The 24,500-nt window shown below is 55.5% G+C and overlaps 1 protein-coding gene and 1 long non-coding RNA gene across 6 annotated transcripts in view; one reads left to right on the top strand and one right to left on the bottom strand.

Moving 5' to 3' along the window:
* Positions 1-340: 340 nt before the first annotated feature.
* Positions 341-8,187, bottom strand: LOC144367553 (uncharacterized). The gene is made up of 2 exons (XR_013427056.1): positions 7,681-8,187; positions 341-7,560 (listed from the first exon to the last, which is right to left on the bottom strand). It is a non-coding gene; the product is annotated as an uncharacterized LOC144367553 (long non-coding RNA).
* Dock1 (dedicator of cytokinesis 1) overlaps positions 8,132-24,500 on the top strand; it is a 461,323-nt gene continuing 444,954 nt past the window's right edge. For 3 of the 5 annotated variants that reach the window (XM_078024305.1, XM_078024303.1, XM_078024295.1), the window contains exon 1: positions 8,133-8,322. In XM_078024305.1, the coding sequence (XP_077880431.1) occupies positions 8,277-8,322 (46 nt within the window). In that variant the 5' untranslated portion in view covers positions 8,133-8,276. Of the gene's footprint in view, positions 8,323-24,500 lie in introns of all 5 variants that reach the window. The other 2 variants (XR_013427043.1, XM_078024310.1) reach the window with 2 other exon arrangements.

The raw sequence follows: 24,500 nt of genomic DNA, 5'->3' as shown, positions 1-24,500 counted from the left end.
AATGCCATCAGGAGGCACCAGCCTCATGACCTCATCTAACCCCAATGTCCCAAAGGACCCACCTCCATGTACCATCAGCGTGTAGATGTGGGGGTCGAGTTTCTAGTTCATGAACTCGGGACCATGCAGACCACAGCAGGCCCTGCTTTCTGCCACGTGCCTCCCTCTACTCCATTCCTTCCTTCCTGCAGTCCTTTCCCCAAACCACCCTCTCCTCCAGAAGCTGCCCGCTGTGCCCCTGGCCCCTCAGTCCTGCCCCTCTCTCTGAAGGCCCTGCAGAGATGGCGGAGCCCAGAGTGTGGGACAGGAGGGGATTTCAAACAGGCACATGGACAGACCCTTCTTTCTAAGGACTTTATTTTTAGTTGCTTTTTAATTATAATTCAGCTTCTTTTTCAAAAAAACCAACTTTTTCCCAGTTTCTTTTTTTTTTTTTTTAAAAAAACCTTAAGCAAATAAGAGCCCAAGTGGTATTAACAAGGCAGAAGTCCTGGGGCAGTGGGAGAGGGCTGTTTCCCGACACGTGCCCCAGCCCTAGGGATGCCACCTGGACACCCCCCCCCCCCAGCCGCTGTTTCTGATTCTGTCCTTCCCTGCAGACAGCCAGCTCCTGGGGGCGGGACACAAGGCAGGCATGGTGCCCGGCTCACAGTGAACACCCAGGGCACTGCCTGAGCTGTGCCCATGAGCTCCGGGGCCCTGCCTCAGGCAGAGTGTGCCACTGGCCTACCCAAAAGTGACTTCCTCATTGCCTAATGCTGGTCAGGCGGGGACAGTGTGCTGGCCTGCCTGCAGCTCGCCGCCTGCACCATTCCACAAGGATTCCAGCACGGATTCCGGCAGAGGCCTGCAGGCTTGTCCCTGCAGGAGAAAGGGCCCTGGGTGAGCCTCCTTCTGCACTGAGTGTCAGGTGACTTGAGCAGTTGGAAAACCAGGTTGAGACTGGCAGTGTCCTCCACGTCCCTCAGAGGCACCCTTCATAGCCAGGTCAGCGGGTTCCCAGAGCAGGGCCGTGAGCCTGGGACTCGCTTGCAGCCCGTGCCATGCATGGCCCCTGCATCCCCCGGAAGGAGGCCGAGTTGCTCAAGTCGCCTCACTTGTCCACTCATGTCAGTGGACGGCCACTGAGCTCCTGCTGGCCGACAGCAGTAACACTACCCTTTATTGCACTCCTGCTGCCCTGGAGACACAGCACTAAAAGCTCCCCCTCACTTACCTGCAATCAGGAGGCTGTAATTTAATGAGATAATACACGCGTTCCGCAAGGGCTGCCCGTATTATTACTGTTCTCATCTCAGCCTTGCTAGCCCCAAGGGCCGGACTCTGTAGGTAAAATGCAGGAGTCTCCCCCCACCCCTAGCCCAGGGGGCTCGTGAGTCATTATGGGATCCAGCCAGGTGAGCCTATTCCAGAAGGAAGTTTTCCGTGCACACTACAGAGGGAGGAAACATTGCCCCGGCTGCCCTTTGACCTGGGCTAGTGAAAGGCTAGTTTTTCTGGAGGGAGAAAGGTAGGGCAGATCGTCCTACCAGCCCAGGAAGGGCTTTGGCTTGGGTGTGGCCAGGGCACCAGCAGATGCGCGTTTGTGGAGGGGCTGGGGTGCCTATGCTGTGGGTGGTGAGTGGGAGCGGGTGGGAGGGATGACCAGGAGCACTATGGGTGGCGCGAGCTGGCTGAATCAGCCATCTCTCTGCGTGCTTCTAATCTGGGAAGGTCACAGGCTACAGGAGTCCCACACTCTCCCTCTTCCTTCCTCCCGCTCATGTCCGGAGTCCAGTTGCTCCTCTCCACAGCCCACCTGCCCACTGCCGCCGGGTGAGCTCCCAAGGCCTGGCCCTCCACTCTGGCCCCCATCCTGCTGTTCACTCCCCAGCCACCCCCTTTCAGTCCTGGACACTGAGCACTTGGCCAGCCTGGACCCCTTCTCATGGGGTCCCCTTTGCCTGGAATGTCACCCTCAGGCTTCATCTTGGCCTCCAGCTGTCATGTCTTGTCCTTTCTCCCTGTGTCCCCCAGCCGGGATGCCCTCCTCCTGCTCCTGGACACTGTCTGCCCGCAGTCCTGCCTGGGAGAGGCCGGGTGTGGGTGAGTGGGGTGGAGCTCTTGGTCGACGTCCCCGAGTCTGTCCACTGGGCCCTGCTACTGGCAGATCCACTGGGTGCACTGGCTGAGATCTGGGTGTGTCAAAGGGCTCCTTTGGGCAGGAGGGTCAAGCTGTGAGGCTCCAAGAGGCTGCTGTGCTCTCCCAGGAGGAAGCGACAGAGGAAGAGTTCAGCAGGCGACTCCACCTGCAGCTGCCCTGTTTGGCCCCAGGCCCTGTCATCTTACAGTGTCATTCTTACATAGCTCAAGCTGCCCTAAGAGGAAAGGTCATCCTCTGTGGCTCCTGAAACTGAAAGGCCATGGGAAGAGAGTCTCTCTTTCCTCCAGGTCCAAGAGCAGCACTGAACGGAGGCCAATGGACGCCAGCACTGAGTTCCGCACTGGGCAAGAGGGTGGTAGGGAGGGGGCTGCCCCCAGCTTTGTTGACCAGGAGTCGGAGGTGGCCTGTCAGTTGGCCGGAGCTGCAGGATGAAACAGCCTGGGCAGGAAGGCTTGCCTGGCAGATGACGCACTGTTTCTCCCAGCTCTGGGGGCTGGGTCCGAGGGGAGTGGCCGCCAGGTCCCACCCTCTGGGACCTTGCCCCTGGTTTGCAGCCCGTGTCTTCCTGGGGTGTCTGATCTGCCCACTCCCCTGGTGCCCTCCTGTGGATCCACATTTCCTTCTGTGGGTGATACTGGATGAGGGCTCATGCTGACGACCACACTGTACCTAAGCCTACCTCCTGCTGCAGTCCTTCCTGAGGTATGGGGAGTGCGGGTTCCATGTGCAGGCCACAACAGTGGGGCCCCAAAGGACAATCAGGATGGTGTACCCAGGGATGGATGGCTGGGGGGCAAACACAGCAGGTGATGGACACCCATCGTAGCCCGACCGCCTCTTCACGGGGCTGATGACCCGAACAGTGAGACAGGAGGCACCTCCTCTAGGCTGGAAGGGAAGGAGCTAAGCTGAGGCCAGGCGGTGGCTGGAACAGGGCCCTCGAGGTCCTCTCCCAACCCCAGGACAGCAGTCCCTACTTATGAGCAGGGGGTGTGACTTCTTTCCACGTCTTTCCTCACTATGCCCCTCATTTCCTGTATCTTTGGGGCACAGACAGCGTATGTCTGACGCTACTTTCGCTCGCCCTGTCCCTCGCAGGACTGTGTCTACTGACTGGTCGAGGGCTGGACTTTCTGCGTCTTCACGTGGCTGGCGACTTTCGACGGGACGCTGGACACTCTGAACTTGAGGTTGCCCGGTGCTGGATTCCACTGTGCTCTTTGACAGCCTGGACTTTGTTCCACCAGGCAGTGAAGTTCCTTGGGCTCAGCTTCCTTCTCTTGGGGTTTTCTTCTAAGTTTTATTATTTCCCAGAGCAGCTCTGGGTTTCGGGCACCTCAGCCTTGCTGGGAAGGTGTCACCCTTCAAAGAACTTGCCTGACACCCCGTGGATGAGGAGGTCTTCCCACAGGGACCGTGGGGAACCCAAACTACTGCTGGGGCCCCGGGAGCTGTTCTGGCCGGCTCCTCTGGTGTCCCTGTGGCTGCGGGCCTCAGGAGCTTCACTGTGCACACCTGTCCCTCTTCCTCAGAATCTTTGAGATTCCAGGCCCTGTGGCAGCTCCCCATCCTGGGACTCTGGCCTGCACCTCCCAGTGGCCCAGCTTCTCTGCACTCCATACCTCTTGACTGGGAGACCCAGGGTTCAACTGCTGCCTGTCCCGGGCTGCAGCCCAGACACTGCCTCCACGGAGCAAGCTGGGCAGCTGCGGGTGCACCTCCTGCTCCCCTCCTTTTGGGGATTGAAGTCCTGCACCACCCGATGTCCAAAATGGAAAACCTGGGGTCCCTGGGCCAAGTCCTGCTGACATCATTTCATAAGATCCTCACATTAGCCCCTAGCAGTCACGCTATGTTAAAAACGAGGGCAGAGTGTCCAGGGAGCTTTCCCAGAATCGGGCAGCTATCAAGGTCATGCTCACATGCTGGGCCCTCCCCAGCACAGTCAAGGGCCCGGAGGCCCAGGGCCGAGGCTCACAACCGAGATTCAGAAGCTTCAATTCCAGGGACTTCTCTTGCAAGCTGCCTGGCCCCAGCTCCAGGCTCATTGCTCTGTGTGCTGGCAGCAGGGACGGCTTGGTCTGCATTTATATTCACTGTCACGTTGGCCCCCAAGGCACACTGGCACAGCACACAGTGTCCCCCATGGAGCAGCTCCACGGAACCGGCTGGTGTTGGATGCCCGGGCCCTGCCGTAATAATGGCAGAGAATGCTGAGCACGCACCTGGGTGCGGAGCAAAGCTGGGGCCCTGGACATGAGGCCAGTCCAGCAGCCGACTTCCTGGCCAGGCGTTAATCTCAAGCTTCTTTCCCGCTTCGCCCTGACTTTATAAACAATGGCAGACAAAGAAGAAGTAGAGATGACACACTCAAAGACCATCACCTGCAGTGAACACTTTTCCCTCTTCTTGTACTTCAAAGTAGATGACAACCGCGATACAGTTCACTTCTAAATGCTCGGGCCTGTTACTGAAACATAAGGACCTTCTCCATCTAACCACAACAATACCATGATTTCACACCTGACGAAATAAATAACGAATACAATCAAAACCTGGTCCATAGTTCAAATTCCCTCCTGTCCACAACACCTTTTAGAATTGATCAGTAGAAGCAGCTCCAGTCCAGGGCTGAAGACTGTTTCTTTTGCAAGGCTGGGAACGGAACTTAGGGCTTTGTGCAGGCGAGGCAAGGGCTGAGCTACAACACAGCCCCGAAACAGTGCATTCCAACCTTACCCTGTTTCTTTTGTCCTTTAGAACCCACAGCAGTTCTTCCCTGGCTACCCCATGCCCCATAATACTGACTTCTTGAAAAGCCCAGGGCAGGGTCTGATGGGATCCCACCTTCCCACTGACCGGTCCCTCCTGGCATCTCTTAACTCCTTTCTTTCTCCTCTATTTCTGATACTGGAAGTCAAGTCTGAAATCAGGATTATACACCTCTGAGCTGTGTGACACTGGGCATTGTGACCCCAGGTCTGCTCGTCTGATATGATGCCCAGCTCTGCCCCTGGGTCAAGGGGCAGATACCAGATGACGAGCAATCTGCTCCTCTGTGCACAAAATCCTCACACCCTGACCGGTTCTCATCTGCTCCCTCAGCAGGGCCCCTGAATCCTGGTGCTGGTTATTTCACCAGGAGAAGCTTTTGCTCCATTTACCTCCTGAGTTTGCACATGGTGAATGTGCAAAAATATTTCAAGTAAAAACCTGTCAAGATTTAAAACTACAATAATATTGTAACATGATTGATTCTGCCGTACATTCTTAGGGGTCACTAATATGAATTTACACTGATGGTTAGGACTGGGCCATGCTAGCCCCAGCATTCTCGGGTGGTCTGTGTTGCACAAGATCCAGACTGGCTCTCTCTGGTTCTAGGAGACTTGAGGTCCTTGGAGGCAGCTGGCATAGGCGCAGTGCCGAGCAGGTGTGCTTGAGACCTGCACCCTGGTCAGGTCAACCCAGAGGTTCAGAATGCCCACTGGCCACAACTGGTGGGCCAGTCCTGGCCTCATACAACCACAGGGCAAGGAGTCAGAATCACAGACCCAAGTTTAGAGCTGCAAGATGAGACACTGCCCAGGCCAGGCAGGGGACACCAGTGGATCTCCTCAGAGCTTCTGGGCTGCAGCGGCAGGCACCACTTCTCAGCCATACCTGGGCACACACGGCCATCGTGGGACCAGAACACGCTGTCTCACCTACATGGTCCACGGTCACCTCGAGTTTTAAAATCCTGATTTATAGGGGCTGGGGATTTGGCTCAAGTGGTAGCGCGCTCGCCTGGCATGCGTGCGGCCCATGTTCGATCCTCAGAACCACATACAAAGAAAGATGCTGTGTCCACCAAAAACTAAAAAGTAAATATTAAAAAATTTAAAAAAATCCTGACTTATAAATGTATTTATATCAGAGTGAAAGTAGCAACTGTTGAGAAATGTGAGCCCTTTCTTGACCCGGAGGGAGTGTCAGGCGACGGAGACGGCCCTAGGTAGGCTGCCGACATGCAGCCATGCCCTCTGAGGTCCTCGGTGATTGTGAAGCTGGTGTGACTGCTCCTGGTCTATGTGTAGGAGATGTAAGAGAATGAGCACCTCAGGTTTAGAATCAGGAGATGGCCAGAAACAGGAGGCCTCGGCAAGGCTGGCCTCCCCAGAGCGTGAGTCTCAGGTCTTTCATGACAACACGCCGTGTTCCAGAACTGAAAGGAGGCATAGAAGAGAATATGAATTGTCACTGAAATCTGTCCTCCTGGTTATCTCTGCAGAATTCCAAACTCCTAGTAAGACAGAGAAGTTCTCTCCCTCTCCAGCTCACTGTTGTTTCCTGTTGTTCCCCATGTTCATCCATACCGGCGTTTCAGTTCCTTGAAGGCTTTGTGTGTCTTCCCACCCCAGGGTCTTTGCACATGTGGTTCCTCCTCCAGTTCACCTAGCTGGTTTTGGTTTATCTTCAGTCTGCGCTCAGGGAAGCCTTTCCTGATCAAAAGCAAGTCAGGCCACTGTGCCATTCATCTGGGAGCATCTGCTTCTCCTGTCTAGCACCTTCACAGCTGCTTCTCCTTCCAAGGTTGGAGTCACTGGGTTACTCCCCCAGGGTCTGAGCGCCTGAGTCTCTGATTTCCAGAGAAGGCCCAAAGTAGATGAGTGACACTGAGTGGCATGTGAGCCCTGGCTGCTTCCCTCTGCCAGAGTTAAGTTGCTTATCAGTAAAACAGGCCTGAGCTTTCTACGAATCTGTGGCTGAGTTACCAGAACTCTCACTTCCCACATCCTCCTCTTGCAGACGGCAAGTTCCTTCTCAGGCAAAGGTTCCTGGCCATTCCAGATGTTTTGAGCTGCATTCTGGGTGGACTGCTGACTGCTCTGGCTCAGGTGGCCAGCTGACTCCCCACCCTGGCATCTCTGCCACCAGTCCCCACCCAGGGAGCCTTTCATCCACCCTGTTCCTCAATCCCTGGAGGCTGTGCCTTGTCACTGATTCCTGGGGGCATGGTGGAGAGGGCACCCTTGAATTCTCCACAAAACCAGGCTACCCCATCCCACCAGGCCCTTCACGCAGGCCACCGCCTTCCTCTTTTTCTTGGCTTTAACCTATTCTTCTCTTTCTTTTTAAATATTTATTTATTTATCTTTTAGTGGTGCTGAGGGTCGGACCCAGGGTCTCACACCTGCGAAGCAAGTGCTCTACCGCTGAGCTACAGCCCCAGCCTGGCTTTAACCAATTCTTTATGGTTTTGGTGAAAATAAATAGGTGTGTGTAAACATTTTCCCTGGAGATTGGAAGGCGTCCACTTCGGCGTGGGGAACACCAGGACAGCTCTCCTGCAGCGAAGACGTGAGGATCCTGGGGCTCCTGCTGCCCTTGGGCTTGGCTGTCGTCCCACTTCCTCTCTTGGCACTTCAGCAGGCCTGGGGGTGGGGTGGGGGGCGGCTGAGGCCTCCGGGTGGCTTGCTCCCCTCATTCAGGGCTCAAGCCCGAGCTTGAAGCACCCTCTTCCTTCCCTGGGAGGTCCTTGCCCACTCACTGACCTGGTCGCTGGCCGGCCTGGCGTTCCTAGCACTGGATACAGAGGCAGTTCCTAGCACTGGACACAGAAGCAGGCGTTCACTTCACGCTAGTCCCGTGAATGAATGGACCCCGTGCTCCAGAAGGCCCTCCCGGGTTCTGCCGCTGGGCTCTCCACCAAGGCCAGCACAGCCCCAGACTGGCCCGGCCGCGCAGTGCCCCGCAGGCTTGCCCCCCACTCCCGAGGGCGCGCCCCTGTCATGGACGAGATGGGCCAGAGGGCTGCGGGGACTTCGCCACCCGCGGGGCCCCATATACTCCACGCGGCGGCCACGGGCTGGGGGCTGCGGACCGGGGGCTGCGGGCCCGGCCAGGCGGGCGATCGGGGCCAGCGGGGCGGGCGCGCAGCCCGCGGCCGTCCCGCCTCTCGCCAGCGCTCCCGGCCTTTCCCATCCGGCCCGCGACGCTCCGCCCGCCCCGTCCCACATGACACCGCCTCCGCCGCAAACTTTTTCCTCCCCATCCTGTCGCGGCTCGAAGGGATGGAAAATGGCGGCCTAGGCGCGGAGTTTCCTGCGCGAGCGGCGGCGGCTCCGGAGGGCGCGGGGCGCGCGGCACCATGACGCGCTGGGTGCCCACCAAGCGGGAGGAGAAATACGGCGTGGGTGAGCAGCGCCGGCCCGCGTCCCCTTCCCGGCCGCGGTGGGCGGGCGGGCGGACGGGTGGCGCCGCGGAGCCTGTTGCCGGCCGCGGCGGGGCGGAGGCGGCGCTCCCGGGGCGTCCCGCCCGCGCCCCGGCCCGCGCCCCCGGTCCGCGACCGTCCGCCGGGGCGCGCAGGGCGGGGGTGGGCGCGCCGCTCCGCTGCGCTGGGCCCGCGCGGGGAACCGGGGTCATTGTTTTCGTGCTTTTCCGCCTCTTTGGCGGACTTGGGCGTCTGGGGCTCGCGATGGGCAGATTCAGGTCTCAGCGCTCGAAACTTAGACTTTTCTTCCCCAGCGGGGAGGGGCCGCGCCGCCCGCGCTGGCGGATCGCCCCTGCGTGCCGTTGGGTGGTCCTGCCCCGGCCAGGGGGCGACCCTCGGGCTGGAGACCGGTTCGCGAGAGCGGGGACCTGGTCCTGCCCCGCTCCTCTTTGTCGTTTCCTGAGGCGGATGGAGGGAATCGGGTTGCAAGTTTGTGTTGCGACCCGAGTACACATTCCTGAGAGCGCGCCTTTCCCGGTGGCAAAACAAACCGACCCCTCAGCCTGCTGCTCCGCGCCCTGCGCGCCGCGCTGCCCCAGGCCTGCCGAGGCCTGCGGGTTCCTGCCCGCTCACGGCTCGCCCCCTCGTGCAGCGCCTCGCCCGGCTCCCAGGGATCCCGGGATCTTGCAGTCTCCCTTGCCTCCTGCCACACCACCCGCAGGGTCCTTACCCAGCTCCCTCATCCGGCCACATGGGCCTGACATGCAGGCCCTTGGGAGCTTCCCTTTGGTCCAGGGTGCCCTCCGAGGTGCCCTGTCACAGCAGCTCTGCCCCGGGAGCCTCTGCCCACCCTCTGCAGGGCTGCTTCAACTCTTCCCACCCACCCTTGCTCCTCTGCTCTCGACCTCAGGGCTTGCTCCTGTCTGTGAACTCCAGGTGTTTCTGTTAGGTGACCCTAGGCTTGGCCATGGAACAGTCCTGGGAAGACCTTTGTCCCCTCTGGGCCCACTGGCAGCTTGCTCTGCATTTGCTGTTTGTGCGGTCTCCTTGCTTCAGAACTGAGGCACAGTCGTCCGAAGGGGGGCGCAGGAGCTAGGGTTCTGCAAGGACCAAGAGTGTATCCAGCAACCTGGGCCCTCTCAGACTGCATATAAGGGAGGAGGTTTGAGATGGAGAGTCCAACTGAGAGAGCTTCAGGGTGTGGTGACAGTCCTGCTTTGGGGATTGCTTGCCCTGCCTTACACCACCAGTACTCCACAGGTTCTGGACTGGAACCCTAGTCCCTGGGTGTTCACACTCAACTCCTGCTGTGCTCCATCTGCCACCATGTCCTGAGCTCATGGGGCAGGCAGGGCCTTCTCTTTGGGACATCACATTTTGAAAGAGACCTTGATATTCTCTGTGATCTCTGGGGGCAACCTGGGTGGTGTTGGTGAGCACCCGGTAGTGTGTCTTGACCATCTAGAGAAGACCCAGGGGAGCACTCCCGGATTAGACCAGCAGTGGACCAGAACCTGGCTGTGCCCTTCCCAGTTAAGTCACATGCCTTCCAGAAGATCCTCCAGCACTTGGGGTTGAGGCTTCTAACATCACACCTCTCGCTCACACCTTGATTTTAAGAAAACCCTGCATTGGAAAGTTCCCCAAGAGAAAAATATATGAGATGTTGCCCGGAAATTCTAGCAAGGAATGTGAATGACTGTCCAGTGGAGGAGAGGGTGGGTTTGTGTTCCCCTTCACCAGAGTGGGGCCACAGCTGAGCTGGTTGGGAGTAACAAGTCAGCCTCTGGAAGACTTTTAGGATCAGCGCCTGTCGGGGAGGGTGGGAGCTGAGCCCATGGACGGATGGCATCCCGGATCCTGCTTTCCAGGCTCCCTCTTGCATGGGAGTTCACGTGTTGGTTTTCAAGACAGGTGCAGGTGGGAAGGGTGTTGGCCCTGAGATGCAGGGATCTGTTCTCAGTAGGTGATGGCTGTTTCTGTCTAAGGGAGAATGAGTTAGCCACCTCTGCATTTCTTTTTGGGAGCCTAACAACAGGGCTGTGTTTCCCTCCTGGGGCTCTGGTGGGTGGGCCATGCTTCCACTTAGGCCACTTGGCCCATGAATGAATCACGAGGGAAAAGAAAATGATAAAACTCCATCTCATTTGGAAACATGAATCACAGCTCATTGTTTGCAAGTACTTGGAATCTGGTAGGAGCATTGTTTGCAAATGAGACACTTCAGTTATTTATTTGTTTTGTAAAATTGAGAAAAAAGTCCAGATTTGTGGCTCCAGCAAGAAACGCTGGGCGGACTTATCCCACAGGGGGCTGAAACTTACCTGCTGACTCTGCCCCTCCTCCACCTTGGGTCTGAGTGTGGCCGGCCATGTTTAGGGACCTGGCTTATTAATGCAAGCATAAACCTTGTCGCAGCTGTCACACTGAGAGATGGGCCAGATGATGGATTTTCCATCACCTCGCAGCTCAGCAGGGTTGCATGTTCTGATACCAGTAAGATGAAGTTCTCCTGAATCCTCTTCCTTGGATTAAATGAATAGATAAAGCATGTACTGGAGGTACACCTGAGCACAGAGAGGGTATGGAAGGCAGGATAATGGCTCTACAGATGTCCGCAACTTCTAGACCCTCAATATGATCTGATCCATGGCAAAATGGTCTCTGTAGATGTGATCGAGGTTTCAGCCTTGGATGGGGAGAGACCATCCTGGCTCTTGAGAAGCCCCAGGGTCCTTGGCTGGGTGGTCATGGAGAGGGAGTGAGTGGAGGATTGCTACATGGGATGCCTTGGAGGGGGCAGTTGCAAGGACCAGAAGGAAGCCTCAGGAGCTGGGGGTGACCCCTGGCTGACGACCAGCCAGGAAATGGGACCTCAGTCCAATCACAAAGAATGGATTCGGCCAGCACCTTGAATGAGCTTGGGAATAAAATCCTCCCAGTGCCTCCTGATAAGAGCTGCTGGCCAGTGCCTGGATTTGGGACCCGGAGCCTGAGCTCCTGGGCATCTGACCTGTGGAAGTGTGATATTGGGCTGCTCAGCATGTGGTACTTTGTAAGGCAGCAGCGGAAGACAGGCAGAAGGGAGGAGGGCAGCCTGGGTAGGATCTCCTGCTGCCCTTGAGCTCCGTTATTAGGTTGATTGGAGATAATGAGCCCAGTGTTTGTCATCTGGCTCTTCCAAGTAAGCTCTCCAGCAGGGGACAGGGCCTCAGTACCACAGTCATGGTGAAGCCCTGGCATTTACTCATTCTGCAGCCTCGGAGCAAATTGTTCGCCTTTCCTTCACCTGCGGTTGCTCATCTGTGAAGTGGATCTAAGTCTGCCTACTCCAGACTGGGGAGGACTCAAGTGAGACAGGGTGGCAGAGCCCGGGCTTGAGATGTGCCAACTACTCAACGAAAGCAATACTTTCACTATTTTTTAAAATTTAATAAAGCACAGAGTTTAGCATTATAGTAGCCAGTGACTTCCTGTTTGGATTTAGCCATCACAGTGGCTGGTAAAGTGATTTCCTTCGAAAGTTGATATCCTTATGTGTGTTTTGCCCCTGGATTCGGGGGAAGTCACGTCTGTCTGCTCTGTGTGGGGAGCATGATGTGTCTGTAGTCACGGTGGCTGAGTGATGATCACTGATCGTTGTTAGGGATAGTGTAATGCCAGAGGAAATTTGGAAGTGCCAGAGAGATTGTTTCTGTTATCTAGAGTAGCAAGCAAGCTGCTACTTTGGGAGAGAAATTAGATTTGATCATAAACAAATTGATATGCAGGCATCTCCATTCACTAGAGTTTCAGAGAAATCAAATTAAGGCATGTCCTATTTCCACAAACTTGATTTTAGTCTGGAAACATAAAAGTTTTAAATTTATTGTTGTATCAGTGTTTTTCCAGGATCCTGGGTATCTGATCAGGATTGTCTTAGGGTGTGCCAGTCCTTCTTTTTTTACATGTCACCTCTGGGTTCCGGCAGTGGAAGGAAGAGCAAGATTGCCTCTTTGGCCTGTGCAGCAGCGTTGGAGCCCGTGTGTGCCTACCCACCCACCCTCTCTCCTTCTTTTCCTTTTATTAAGCTTGTATTTCCAAGCTCCTAGCACCACATGCAGTTGTAAGAACGTTGGAGCCATGTACCCATTATGAATTTCCAACAAGTTCGGTTAATGTACAGACCCTTGTGTCCCAGGACCCTCACGCTACCCTTTCGTGACTGCGCCCACCTCCCTACGCACCCCTCCCCAAATCTCTTCTCTGTTTCTATACTTAGTCATTTCAGGAAAGCCTGTTAATGGAGTTACGCAGCGTGCCACCTCGGGGACTGGCTTTTTGCTCAGTGCCGTTCTCTGGAGGCCACCTGGTGGGGTCTTGTCCTTCCTTGGGGAAGGGCTCTGCATCCAGGTTGAGGAGGCCAGAGGGGAGGCAGAGTGGGCAGGGCCAGCTCTCTTCACACCACCTCCAACCCATCACCTGTGCCTTTCAGATGGCCTCAGGGTATGGGGGAGGGCTGGAGGGAGGAAGCCAGCTGGGAGGTGGCCAGGGAGAGGCCAGAGTCTGGGTGTCACCTGAATTGGGCTAGTCTTTGAAGCTCTCTGGCCTAGTTTCCACCTCTTCCCAAAGGGAGTGGAATGCTTGGCTTGCCAATGGGGGGGTTGACGGGAGGGTGGATGGGAGGGTCCAGGAACTGGTGTTCCTAGGGCAGCCTGGGACTGCCAGGACACAACTAGCCATGGCATTGTGTGTGAGGTGGCTTCATGAATGTAGGGGAGGCACTTGGGAAGGAGAGGACTGCCATTACAGTCAGTGTGCAAAGGTGTGTCCGTCTGCGGGCCGCCATCACCATACACGTTGGTGGGGCGTGAACGACGGTGGGATGGTGGGGCATTCTTGCTGCTGGCTACCAGAGGGCCATCTCCCCTGCCTCCTGCTGTGAGTATCTGGCCCTGCCCTGCTTTCCGTACCAGGACACTGGTGGTATTGGGTTAGGCGCCACCTTGAAGACCTCATTTGAACTTGACCACCCTTTGAGGACCCCTTTGAGAGACTGCAAGCCAGCATGGGGTCTGGGGCTCACGCTCAGCGGAGACAGGGCATGACAGAAGGGTTTTCGTCTGAAGACGCCCTCCGTCTGGGCTAGTCTGGGTTTTGTTCTTCCTTGGGGACCCTGGGGGCTAAGGAGCGCGGCTCCCAGTCTAAGCCACTCCTTTACTCGAGTCTGATTTGTTTCTGTGTTCAGACCTGGAGACTCCTTGTTATCAAGTTGGTGACAGGACAATACGGCCAGGTAGTCTGAGAGCCAAGAGGAAGTGTGCGTCTCTCCGGCTGCCCGCTGGCGCCGTAGGAACGGCCCCTGTCTGTGCTTTAGCTGCACCCAGTGCCCCTTGTTGACAAGCCCAGCTTGGGTTCATTTCCACTTTCTTGGCTTTTCTGTTTTTGTAGCATGGGGGGGTGGCCGGGCTCCCTCGGATTCTGGGAGCCCATCCACCAGTGCTGGCAGGGTGGCCCTAGGAGCCCGTGTGGCATGCCTCCTGACCTCTGGGGCCGCCCTGCCACTCAGGGGCTCTGTCAGCGTGGGGCTGCAGGGGGCTGGCTCCTCTCCCTGTCACACTGTGTATGCCCTTAGTGGCCTGGAACAGTCATAAGAACACCTGAATTTGGGGAGTTAAGGGGACAGGGGAGGAGCCTGGCTTGTGACAAATGACGCAGGGCTTGTTGATCCTTTCAGGCGCTGTTGTCATGGCTGGCAGGCATCCACTCTTGCCTGTGGGAGGGGAGCTGGGCACCCACAAGGCATACCCTGCCTTCAAAAGGCAGATGGTTTCACCCCAGCTGATGTCTGTCAGCTTGTTAAATTTTTCATTTGGGTGCCTTGAGGGGACAAAGGTGCTTTCTCTTAGCATATGGTTTGTTCTGTCAAAAGGTCTCGGTTTTGGAGTTGAGAGATCCGAGTTCTGATTCCGACTTCATCTCTTATTAGCCAAGTGACCTGGGGCAAGTTATTAACTTTAAGCCATTTTATCCCCTGTAAAACTGGTGACAGTTCCAACCTCTGTGGGCAGTTCTGAGGATTAAGAGAGGTGACCCAGCACACACCTGGCCCCCGGTCTGAGCCCGATCAGAGCTGAGCCCATCCTTTGCCGATGGCTTGTAAGTGGCAGCCTGTTGCTTCTGAAGCCTCTGCCTGCTGCAGGAGGAGTGAAGATTGACAGCTCCCTAGAATTCTAACACTAGCTCTGAGGTCGGGTCAGGGCTGCAGTTCTAATTGCAGGGCAAGGTGAAGGCAGAGGTCTGAACGCTCCCTGGATAAATCTCTCAACAGAAATGCTGCACAGTCTCTCTCCTGGTGCAGTTGCTGTCTGGAGTTGTTGAGAGCCGTGATCTGCTGCTCTTTGCTCTGCAGTGTGGTGCAGAATTTCTATGCCATTTTGAGTGATAGAACTTAATTGGATACACGAGGTGAACTTTTATATATAAATGTAGCAAAAGTGATTTCCTTCCTGAATTAGGGTTGGCTAGCTGCTGTAACAAAAAGCCCAGTATTTTCCTGGCTTTCTACAATAAAAGTTTGTTTTTTGTTGGTGTCATGATCCAAGAGGGCGGGAGGGAAGGAGGCAGGGCGCAGGCTCTGCTCTGCCAGGCTATTCAGGGATCCGGCTCCTTTTGTCCTTGGCACATAGCAGTTTTTCTTCCTGGCTGGGGATGATGTGGTGGCTGTTCCTTGGGCTCATGAGCCTCTGCCTGGACCTCAGTCCCTGGCCAGACCTTCAGCACGTGGGGCCCAGGAGTGTTGTGGCACTGCCTGCTCTGCAGGAAGAGGATAGCGTGGACCAGGTGGTCTCCCCCACCTGTCCTGTCTTGTGTCTCCCGTTATCGAAGCATGTGGGATGGACCCGCTAGCATTATTGGTATCCAGCACAGAGGCTTTAATCTTCTTACCTTTTCATCCCTGAAAGTCACTCGCAGAACAGAGGTTCATGTCCCCACAAGTCTGGAGATGGTGCAGTGCAGCCTTTCCCCTTGGTGTGTGCTCTGCGACTGTTGTCCGGCAGGTGTCAAGTGGTCTTTGGGTGTGGGGAGTCTTCTCTGCATTGACCTGGCAGATCCTGATCTAACCACCCCAAAGCGTATACACACCTGGACCCCATTTGCGTGGCTGTTGCCAATGAGAGCCGGGTCTCGTTCCTTGGTGTGGCTTTGCCTCTTCCCAGAGTGGAATCCTTACATTCTGAAACAGCCCTTGTCTCTACGAGGAGGCTGGAGCGGGGAGGGTGGTGACGTTCGCCTGTGGGACCTAAAGCTGGGGGCCTTATGGTGTGGGCAGGGAGCACTGGTGGGGGCCCAGGCCAGCCGCTCTCCTCGCTGCTCCCGGAGGCTCAGGACCCTCAACAGAGACAGGACAGGTGGGAGCACCAGTGCCCGCCTCTCCCTGTGCCCAGGCGGGTCAGTGGCACATGCGAGGAGCTGGCTGGGAAGCACTCGCCAACGTCCCGTGTACGGGCGAAAGTGCTACATTAACTTACTACAGAGAAAATAGGTGGTTTGTGATGATTGTTTTAATTGGAAGGGCATCGTGAGCTTTACTTTCCCCACAACTTTGTGACTTTTTATTACGAGGGAAGCTGTCTAGTAATTGAGCAGGTGACTGTTCTGCATAAGCCGCCAGCCTGGCCGCTGTACCCGGGTGTGGAGAGAGTGGTCCTGGGGGTGTATGTCCCAGCCCGAGTTGTCCATGTGTAGTTTTAAACCACAGAGAAATGAAAGAACGTGGGAAAGCTGCTCCCTCCTGCCTCCCTGGCTGCATGCGGCTCTGTTCTCGGGCATTGGTGGCCCAGAGCTGCCCTCGTGGCACACACAGCTCTCCTTTCCTTTCTGAAACTCAAGGCCAGCAGCGTGTCAGGATGCTGGCTTGTCACAGTGAGAGAGACCGGGCTAGCTGTGCAGCCCCGCGGGTCTGGTGCACACCCAGAGCCTTAACAGGCGTGAGGCTGCCGCTTCCCTTGGCGAGGGGACATGCACAGCTGCACTTAGCCCTCGCGCAGGCCAGGGCTTGGCCATCAAGTGAATTCTCGTTGGGCTAGTGGGATTTTTGGATTGTAGACAGTGAACTGTGGATCTCTTACCAGTTTTCATCCCTAAGCCAGTCCCCAGGCCTGGGAGTCCAAGGCAGGAGGATCGAGGAGCGGGTAGGGAGAGGGTGGGAGTGCAGAGGGCACCAGGACAGGAGCAGGTGGAGGGAGGCCTGCAGACCCCAGAGCGCACGGAGCTGTGCTTTGCCCTTCCTGGCTTCTTTAGCCAGGGGACCCTCAAGCAGATTCTGGGGTGGGATTCTGTGGCCGGGGCCTCAGTTCTCCTGCATGGGGCAGAGCTGTTAGGAGCCCATGGCTGCCGCAGGATGCCCTGGATCTCCATGGGAGAGACCCCGCTCTGCCCATCGATAGCTGTGCTCTTGCAAAGTGTGAATATTCCATGTCACCAATCAAAGAAGGGACTTCCACCTGGTGGTAGGCAGGGTGCATGGGGGACTGCTCCCAGATCCCACAGCCTGGGCTCGCACGGCCCTATCTCCTGGTGTGAGCTCAGCCCTGCTGTGGAGTAGGTTGCGCTCTTGTCCAGTGAGGATCCTGGGAGGGTTAAGTGAGCTAATTCACGTCAAGTAGGGTTTTCAAACTTGGCACGGTTGACATTCTGGTCTGGATAGTTTTTTGTCGCGGGGAGCTATCCTGGCCTTGTAGAATTCTCGACAGCATATGCTCAGTGGATCCCAGAAGCACTTTTCCCCTCTAGTTGGGACAACATGAAATGTCTCAGGCATTGCCAGGTGTCCCCTAGGTGGCTTCCACTGATCACCCAGGTGCCGTTTACTCTCATTGCTGGGATATTGGCAGCAAGGCCTCTTCTGGGTACCAATGCCCCTTACGGCAGTGTGACACCCTGATAAATCTAGTGCGAGTTGAAAATTCTGTTGAATCAAAAAGGCTCTGAGTGCTCGGGCCTGCCTAGCACCTCGCCCAGCAGCACGTGTCTGGAGCAAAGCGTCTGTTGCTCACCCTCGTTATCGCGGGGTTCCCTGGAGCTGCGGCTCCCCGCCACTGCCCAGCATCACCCTGGGGACCGGACCACATACTGCTAGCCCCCAGAAGGGGTCCAAATTGCAAATTAGCAGCATGGTGTCTATTGAATGTCCTTTGCTTGCACCACTGTGAAGTAAAAACGTTCCCCAGCCCAGGCATCCTGAGGGGGGGACTGCCTGTTTTGGGGAAGAAAAGTTAGAAGCCTCCACGAAGGGGCAGAGGGGACTCGGAGAAGGAGGAAAGGAGGCCTAGAGGGAGTTTGGGCCCTCTGCCTGGCTCCTCGCTAGCTGTGGTTCTTAGGAGCTGACTTTGTTTTCCCCCAAGAGACAAGGCGGGGCTTGGGTAGAGGTCCCAGGGAGGATGTGGCAGTCCCTGGGGGACGCTGTTGAGCAGGCCAGTGTTCCCTGAAGAGTTCTCTCAGGCTGCTGGAGACCCTCCTGCGGACAGGGATTCAGCTGTCACTCTGGGAGTCTTTGCTGGAATAAAGGCACTTAGCAAACCTCTTTTTTTATTTTTCTAAAATAATACCTTATTTTCTTTAACATAATTGACTTTACCAGGGGCAAATAATGATTTAGCAGGAGGGAAATGTGATTATTTTTCTTCCAAATTGCTGCACTTCTATTAACTTTGCAAGATTTATTTCAAGTCCTTCTAACGTCATGTGTGTTTAGCTGCCCATTTTTCAAAGGCAGGGGTGCGTCTCGGGCCCTCCGGCACCACGGCAGGCTGCTGTGCTTCTTCAGATTCTTCTTGGGGGTTTGCTGTGAGGACCAGCCTGGTGGGGGCACCACATGGGGGCATCCTGTGGACAGGAGGAAGGGGGCTTGGCTGGTGTCCCCTGTTTCTAGGACATCATAGGGCTCTGAGGCCATTAACCACATGGCTCTGAGGAGCTCAATGCCATGTCTTCTGGCTGGCCACAGTGCATTTGCAGATGCTTTTCTGACTGCCCGGAGAGCCCTTTATTTCTATCCCCGTGGCTTATCCAGGCTCAGGTCTTGTCCCACCCAGGCTGGGCAAAGGGTCCCTCCTGTGCTGCTCCTTGCAGTTCCATGGCTTGTGTCATACAGCCCCTGGGAGCAGTTGGTGGCTTCCTCTGCCAGACAGTGCCAAGGTTGAGTTGTGCATTCTCCCCTTTACCTGGTGTGGTCCCTGCACACCTTACACAGGAAGGTGAGGCCCAGATTTCATCTCAGCGTGAAGATGGACTTTATTGGTCCTAGAATCTTCCTTAAGTTTTCTCCACCCCCAGGGTTGACGCGAGGCCTTCGTAAAGCCTGTTAATAAGGTGGACACTTGGTTGGTCCACTTGGACTGCACTGACCTCTTGGCTGGAGAATGGAAGGAAGCCCAAGTCTGTGGAGGGGGATGGTGGGTCCAGTCCTGGCTCCAGCTCTCAGCTGCTCCAGGGCCTCAGCGAGGCTCTGAAGAGCTTTCAGGTCTCTGATCACCTGCAGACTCAGCCTCCAGCTTTTCCTACCCACCAAAAGTGATAAAAAGCTAAAGAAATAAAAGGAATAAATATATGCTTGAGTGCTTTGTAGTTATAAAGCATTGGCAGCTGAAGGGGCAGGAGAAGGTTCTGTTCAGAGAAAGAGACTGCGCACTTTTCTGTCCAGTCCCAGATGACCAGTAATCTGGACCTTGCAAGGGCAAAATTGAGATGCTCCTTATATTTGTATGAGCACTTAAGAAAATGGTACCATTTAAAAATGTAAAAGCCAGAAAACAGTTTGTCAGTTTTTGAAAAAGTTAAACATGGCACTACCATGTGATGTAATGATTCTGCTCCTAGGAATATCCCCAGAGAATGAATGACCACTCAAACAGTTGTTCCCAAATGTACAACACAATTCATGATACCGAAAAGATGGAGGCAGTCCAAATGTCCAGTAGCTGGTGTGTGGGTAGCAGAAGGTGGTGTGTCCACACAATGGACTGTCCCTCAGCCACAAGAAGGAATGAGGTTCTCACCTGCGGTGGCATGGATGGACCTGGGGGACGTTAGGGTATGGGGAAGAAGCCTGTCTTGAAAGGACGCACTGTAAGATTCTTGTATGTGAATTGTGCAGAAGAGGCAGGTGCATAGACCAGGAACAGGTGAATGGGGAGTGGTAGAGGGGGGGCTGGGGGTGGGGGCTTAACACTGTGGGCTTCCCTTTAGAGGTAATGATAGTGCTTCAGAATCAGGTGGGGACGAGGCTGTGCAACATTACAGACCAACTAAACCCTAAGTGACTCTCATGTTATACACTTGATGTATTTTTTGAGTTATACACTTTAAAATGGTTAATTTTATATTATATGAGTTTTGCCTCAATTCAAAATGAAGCCAAAAAGCCTTCTTAGCTTATAGGCAGCATAAAGCCCAGCTCGGGGCCTGATCTGTCCTGCAGGCCACGGTTGCTGGGGCTTGGCTTAGAGCTGGGGTCCTTTAGTTTTAGCATGATGGCTACTGTGTTTGTAATAATAGTATGTTATTAGTTGTTAGAAAAATACAAGCAATATGAAAGGTGCAAACATGAAGAAAGGCCTTCTCCAGATGACCTGGCTTTCAGAACAACTGCTGCCCATGTGCAGTGGCCGAGTGCCATGTACTCTCAGGTTCACGCCGTGAGACCCTGTCACCAAGGTGGTGGGCAGGTCAGAGGTGAGGCGGTCTGAGGGGCTGCTGCCCTGATTGGCAGGAAAGCTCCCACCATGAGCCAGGGAACAGGTCTCACCAGGACTGACTGTCCACACCTCAGGCTTGGACTTCCAGCCCCAGAACTGGGAGAAATGAATTTCTGTTGCTTTTAAGACACCCGGCTTCAGCATTTTGTCATCAGTAGCCCGAGCAGACTAGCCCACCTGCGTGGAGAGGCCTAGGTGAGGGAGGGGGAGCCCTGGTTTACGGCTCACGGGGAACCCAGCCTTCTGGTGGGCAGGGTGGGCCGGGTGGTGGGGTTGTACCGATGTCCCTGCGGCTGCCTGTCCAGGGCCTTCAGGAGGGCAAGAGCTCCAGCAGGGCCGGGGCTGGGGTGGGTGGTGACAGGGTAGTGGAAGGTTCAAAATACCCATGAACAGAAACCCAGACCCTTGGGATTCCCGCCTCTTCACCCGTGGCTTTCAGATGAACAGAAGATCAAGTGCCCTTTGGCAGTTTCCTCTGACTGGCAGTTACCAGGGTGACCAGATGTGGTCCAGGCTGGGACACGTGGCCTGCACCATTTCCCATTCCATCTCTGAGACTTATTGGCAGTGGGATTAACGTGGAATGAGCCTTCAGAGTGAAGGATCTGAGGCCCTGGAGATGAAGGATTGGGCGACAGCGTTCCTTAAGGACGGAGTGTGAAGAATCGCGGTGGCCCCGGCACGGCGGCAGTGCTGCCGGGCTCCCAGGCACTGCCTTTCACCTGCCCACGGCCCGGCAGGTTCTCTCTGGATGTGGCAGCCTCTTCTGTTCTTAACCAGCCTTTTCATGGGCTTCCTGCTCCTGCCAGTGACCTCCGCAGAGTCACTGAGGGCTGCGAATGTGTCACCAGCCCTGAGAAATGCAGTGGTGGCACTGAGCCTTTCTCTCCTGTTTGGTGTAGCCTGCCTGCCTGGCTGGGAATCGGCCACAGGCTTCTGTCCCAATGTACTTCATGCGCAGGCGCAGAGCCGGGAGGAGCCCTGGCTGTCCCCAGTCCCACTGCAAGTGTCCATCACCCCTGATGCCTTTTAGTCCCACCCAGGGTATCCTGGTACATTTTTTCTTCTTTTTGTTTTTGCAGTGTGCCGCCCTGGGGATTGAACCCAGGGGTGCTCTGCCCCTGAGCTACATCCCCAGCCCTTTTTGTGTTTTTAGGTTTACAGACAGGGTCTTACTACATGGCCCCGACTGGCCTTGAACTTGTGGTCCTTCTGCCTCAGCCTCCTGTAGCTGGGGTTATTCTGGGTGTTTCTAAGTATATACACACGTGTGCAGAGTACAGTTCCCCCCCCTTACCAAGGTTTTTCTTTCTGTGGATTCATTACCTGTGATCAGCTGAAGTCTGAAAATATTAAATGGGAATTTCCAGAAACAATTAAAACTTTTGTGCAACTTACAGAATATTGTTATAATTGTTCTATTAGTGTGTCCTCTTGTTGTTAGTCTCTTACTGTTCCTAATTTACGAACTGAACTTTGGTGTAGGCGCATACATGTGGGGAACACTCAGTCTGTCTGGGCTGTGGTGCTGTCTTGGGTTCAGGTGTCCACTGGGGTCTTGGAATGCATGCAAGGACACTGCATGTGACATGGGAAGGTAGGTGCCAGTGAATCTTAGACCATAGGGTGCAGCTGAGACCCAGATGAAGTCACGTCTTGGGCCTGTTTGCAACCCTCTGAGGCTCTGGTTCCTCCTCTCTGGAGAGGACAGGAGGAGGAGGAGTACTGGAATGTCAGGGCTGTCAGGTGCTAGAGGAGGACTCTAAGCCGAGGCCTTAATGCACTCTGCTGGGAGCCCAGGGAACCCTGGGTGGCCATGGGCAGATGCCCACTTGGCTCTGGGGCTTGGCTTCGTCAGAGACTGAGGGCATCTGGGGGGGGGGCGTGACTTGGAGTGAAGTGCTGCGGTAATCTTAAATCAACAGCTGCAAGGTCATTGGTGGCCTTGGCCAGCAAGAGGGTCTGCAGGACTACTGAGGGACATTGCCAGGGCTGATTTGGGGACTGAACTGAGTGAGTCCAGGGCTGACCCCGAGCAACTGGAGTCTAGGTTACTGTTCCTGGTGGGAATGGGAAGGTGGACATCTCCACAGGCTCATCTTATGGTGTGGTATGACATGGAATTGGCCTGTTGTGTGTGATAGGTAGTGTGGGGCTTGGACCAGGCCACCAGGAGAAGCTTCCAGCCCTGAGATCCAGAAGCTGAGCCCTTGGGGAGGCACTTGGCTTGGTTTAAATCCTGAATTCCTGTTTGACTCTGATTAATTAACCTCTCTGAGCCTCAGTTTGCACATGTATAAAATGGGAATGAGTTCTAAGGAGAGGAGTGACGTGATGCCAGGGGAGCGTTTGGCCCTGTGAGGTGCCTGGCGACTGCCCAGAGCATGGGATGCACCCTCCACAGCTCAGCCAGAATCCACCCCTAGGACAAGCCAAGTGTTTTTTGTCTTCTGTTAAAACAAAGAAAAACAAAGCAAAACAAAACAAAGCAAAGCCAAAGACTGTTGGAGAGGTGTCAGGTGGAGTCACTGTGGTTCTAGACTACTCAACACTTCCATCTGAATTGAGATTTCCAGGAAAAATAGACAAAAGAAAAGAAATTGAGCTTTGAAAACCATGTCCCAGCAGAGTCTGCATGTATTTACGCACCAACTTAAGGGAAACACGGCCAATTGCAGCCTGCTAGCTGCATCTTTTAATAAATGAGGTATAGAAAGGGTGAGGCGGGCTGAGGTTGGAGTCCTAACGAGTGTCTCAGGGTTTAGTGACCTTAGGGTCCTTGCCATGAGCTATGCTGGGTCTTTGATCCTGTGGGAGGGTGTGCTCACCAGAGGAGATACCTTTGGACCAGGCAAGGAGGCTCCTCTCCCAGAGGCTTTGGAGGGAGCAGGACCCTGCTGACCCCTTGGCTTGGACCTCTGGCCTCCAACCATCGTGAGAGCGTAAGTTTCTGTTGAGCCACCAAATTTGTGGCACTTGTCAAAGCAGCCTAGGACGCTGATTTGGAGGGTCAGGTGGGAACGCAGTGGAGAAACCTGCAGGGAGGGGCCACTTGGAAGGAGTCTCCACCCTGCGTCCCTCCCTCCCTCCCTCCCCTCCCCTCTGTGTCTCCTCACCTGCTCTGATTGGTGAGGTGACTGAGGCTTGGGGGCTCCATTGGTCTTTGGCCTTTCAGAAGGAAGCTGTCTAGAGAGCGGGTGGTGACCTGGTGCCAGGTGTGTGAAAGAGTCGGCAGGTTCCTCTGTGTTTCCTTTCAGTGCAGATTTGATGTGTGCTGAGCAGAACTTGGGGGAGCAGAAAGTCGCGTGGGGCCTGGAGACCACAGGCGCGATTCCTCGGGCGCATGACCTTTCTGCCGCAGACTCCACGATCTGCTCCCTTCCCGCCACAGCGTTCCTTCCTTCCTCCAGGTTCCTCAGCAGGCACCAAGTCAGAGCTGCCCACATGGTGACACTGTCTGGGTGTCCACTGTCAAGGCTACGTGCATTTGGGGCCAGGCAGGGTGGCTGAGGGGTAGAGGACAGGTCCGGGGAGGGGCATGTGTGCTCCGTGGGGGGAACTGCGTGTCCAGGGCACAGAAATGTTGGCGAAGTGGAGGCAGCAGGAGAAGGAGACGTAAAGATGCCCTCCTGATTCGGGACAGAGCCTGCAGGGAAGGAAGGACTGCGACCTCCCAGGGAGAGGCCCACGGAGGAGGGACGTGGTGTCAGACTGCACCCTGGGTCTAGTGTGACCCACTGCCAGGAGCTGTGTCCCGAGAGCTCTTGTGCTGCTGGAGTTGTGGTCTCGTCCAACATTATTAAGTCTCCAGCTCCCAGCTGACCAGGAGCGAAGGAGAACCGTGTTCTTCCTGCATCTGGGGAGGCCACTGGGCACGAGCAGCATGCCCGGTCACTCTGAGCTGGGGAGGCCAGGGTGGTGTGACGGGGTGTCTGGTCAGGAGCTTTCAGAGGCCTGGCTGTGGGGGTCCTCACTGGAGGCCTTGTCACAGCTTGCTTGAGGATGGCTTCTCAGTCCAGGGAACAGCGTGCTCTAGACGTGGAGCCAGTCTTGTCTGGCAGGAGCCCAGGTGTCCAGCCCTGCGGAGCCGCCAGGTGCAGGTGGAAGTCCTGCAAGGTGATGCGAATTGAGCCAATTCTCCAGTCGCTAGGTGCTATTATGGCTGGCGGTCATGGGTCTGCACTCCAGAGGGCTCAGAGGCCGTCTGCAGCTGGGCTGATGAACCTGGCTTTGCTCCTCTATGGTTGTGTAATTTTTGAAATTTACTTCACCTCTGCGCCTTGGTTCACTCATCTGTAGACTGAGGGTGGTGGTAATTGCCACCCCTGCCTGTCGTCCTGAGGACTGAATGTCAACACAGGACCTGTTAGGCATCAGTGGATTTCTCTGGCATAGCCCAGGGTGGAGTGGACTGACCAGGGTC

This window comes from Ictidomys tridecemlineatus, chromosome 1 (assembly GCF_052094955.1).
Source record: "Ictidomys tridecemlineatus isolate mIctTri1 chromosome 1, mIctTri1.hap1, whole genome shotgun sequence".
Classification (NCBI taxonomy): domain Eukaryota; kingdom Metazoa; phylum Chordata; class Mammalia; order Rodentia; family Sciuridae; genus Ictidomys; species Ictidomys tridecemlineatus.
Note: the sequence above shows the minus strand (reverse complement) of the source record. Positions and strands in the feature narration are given on the sequence as shown.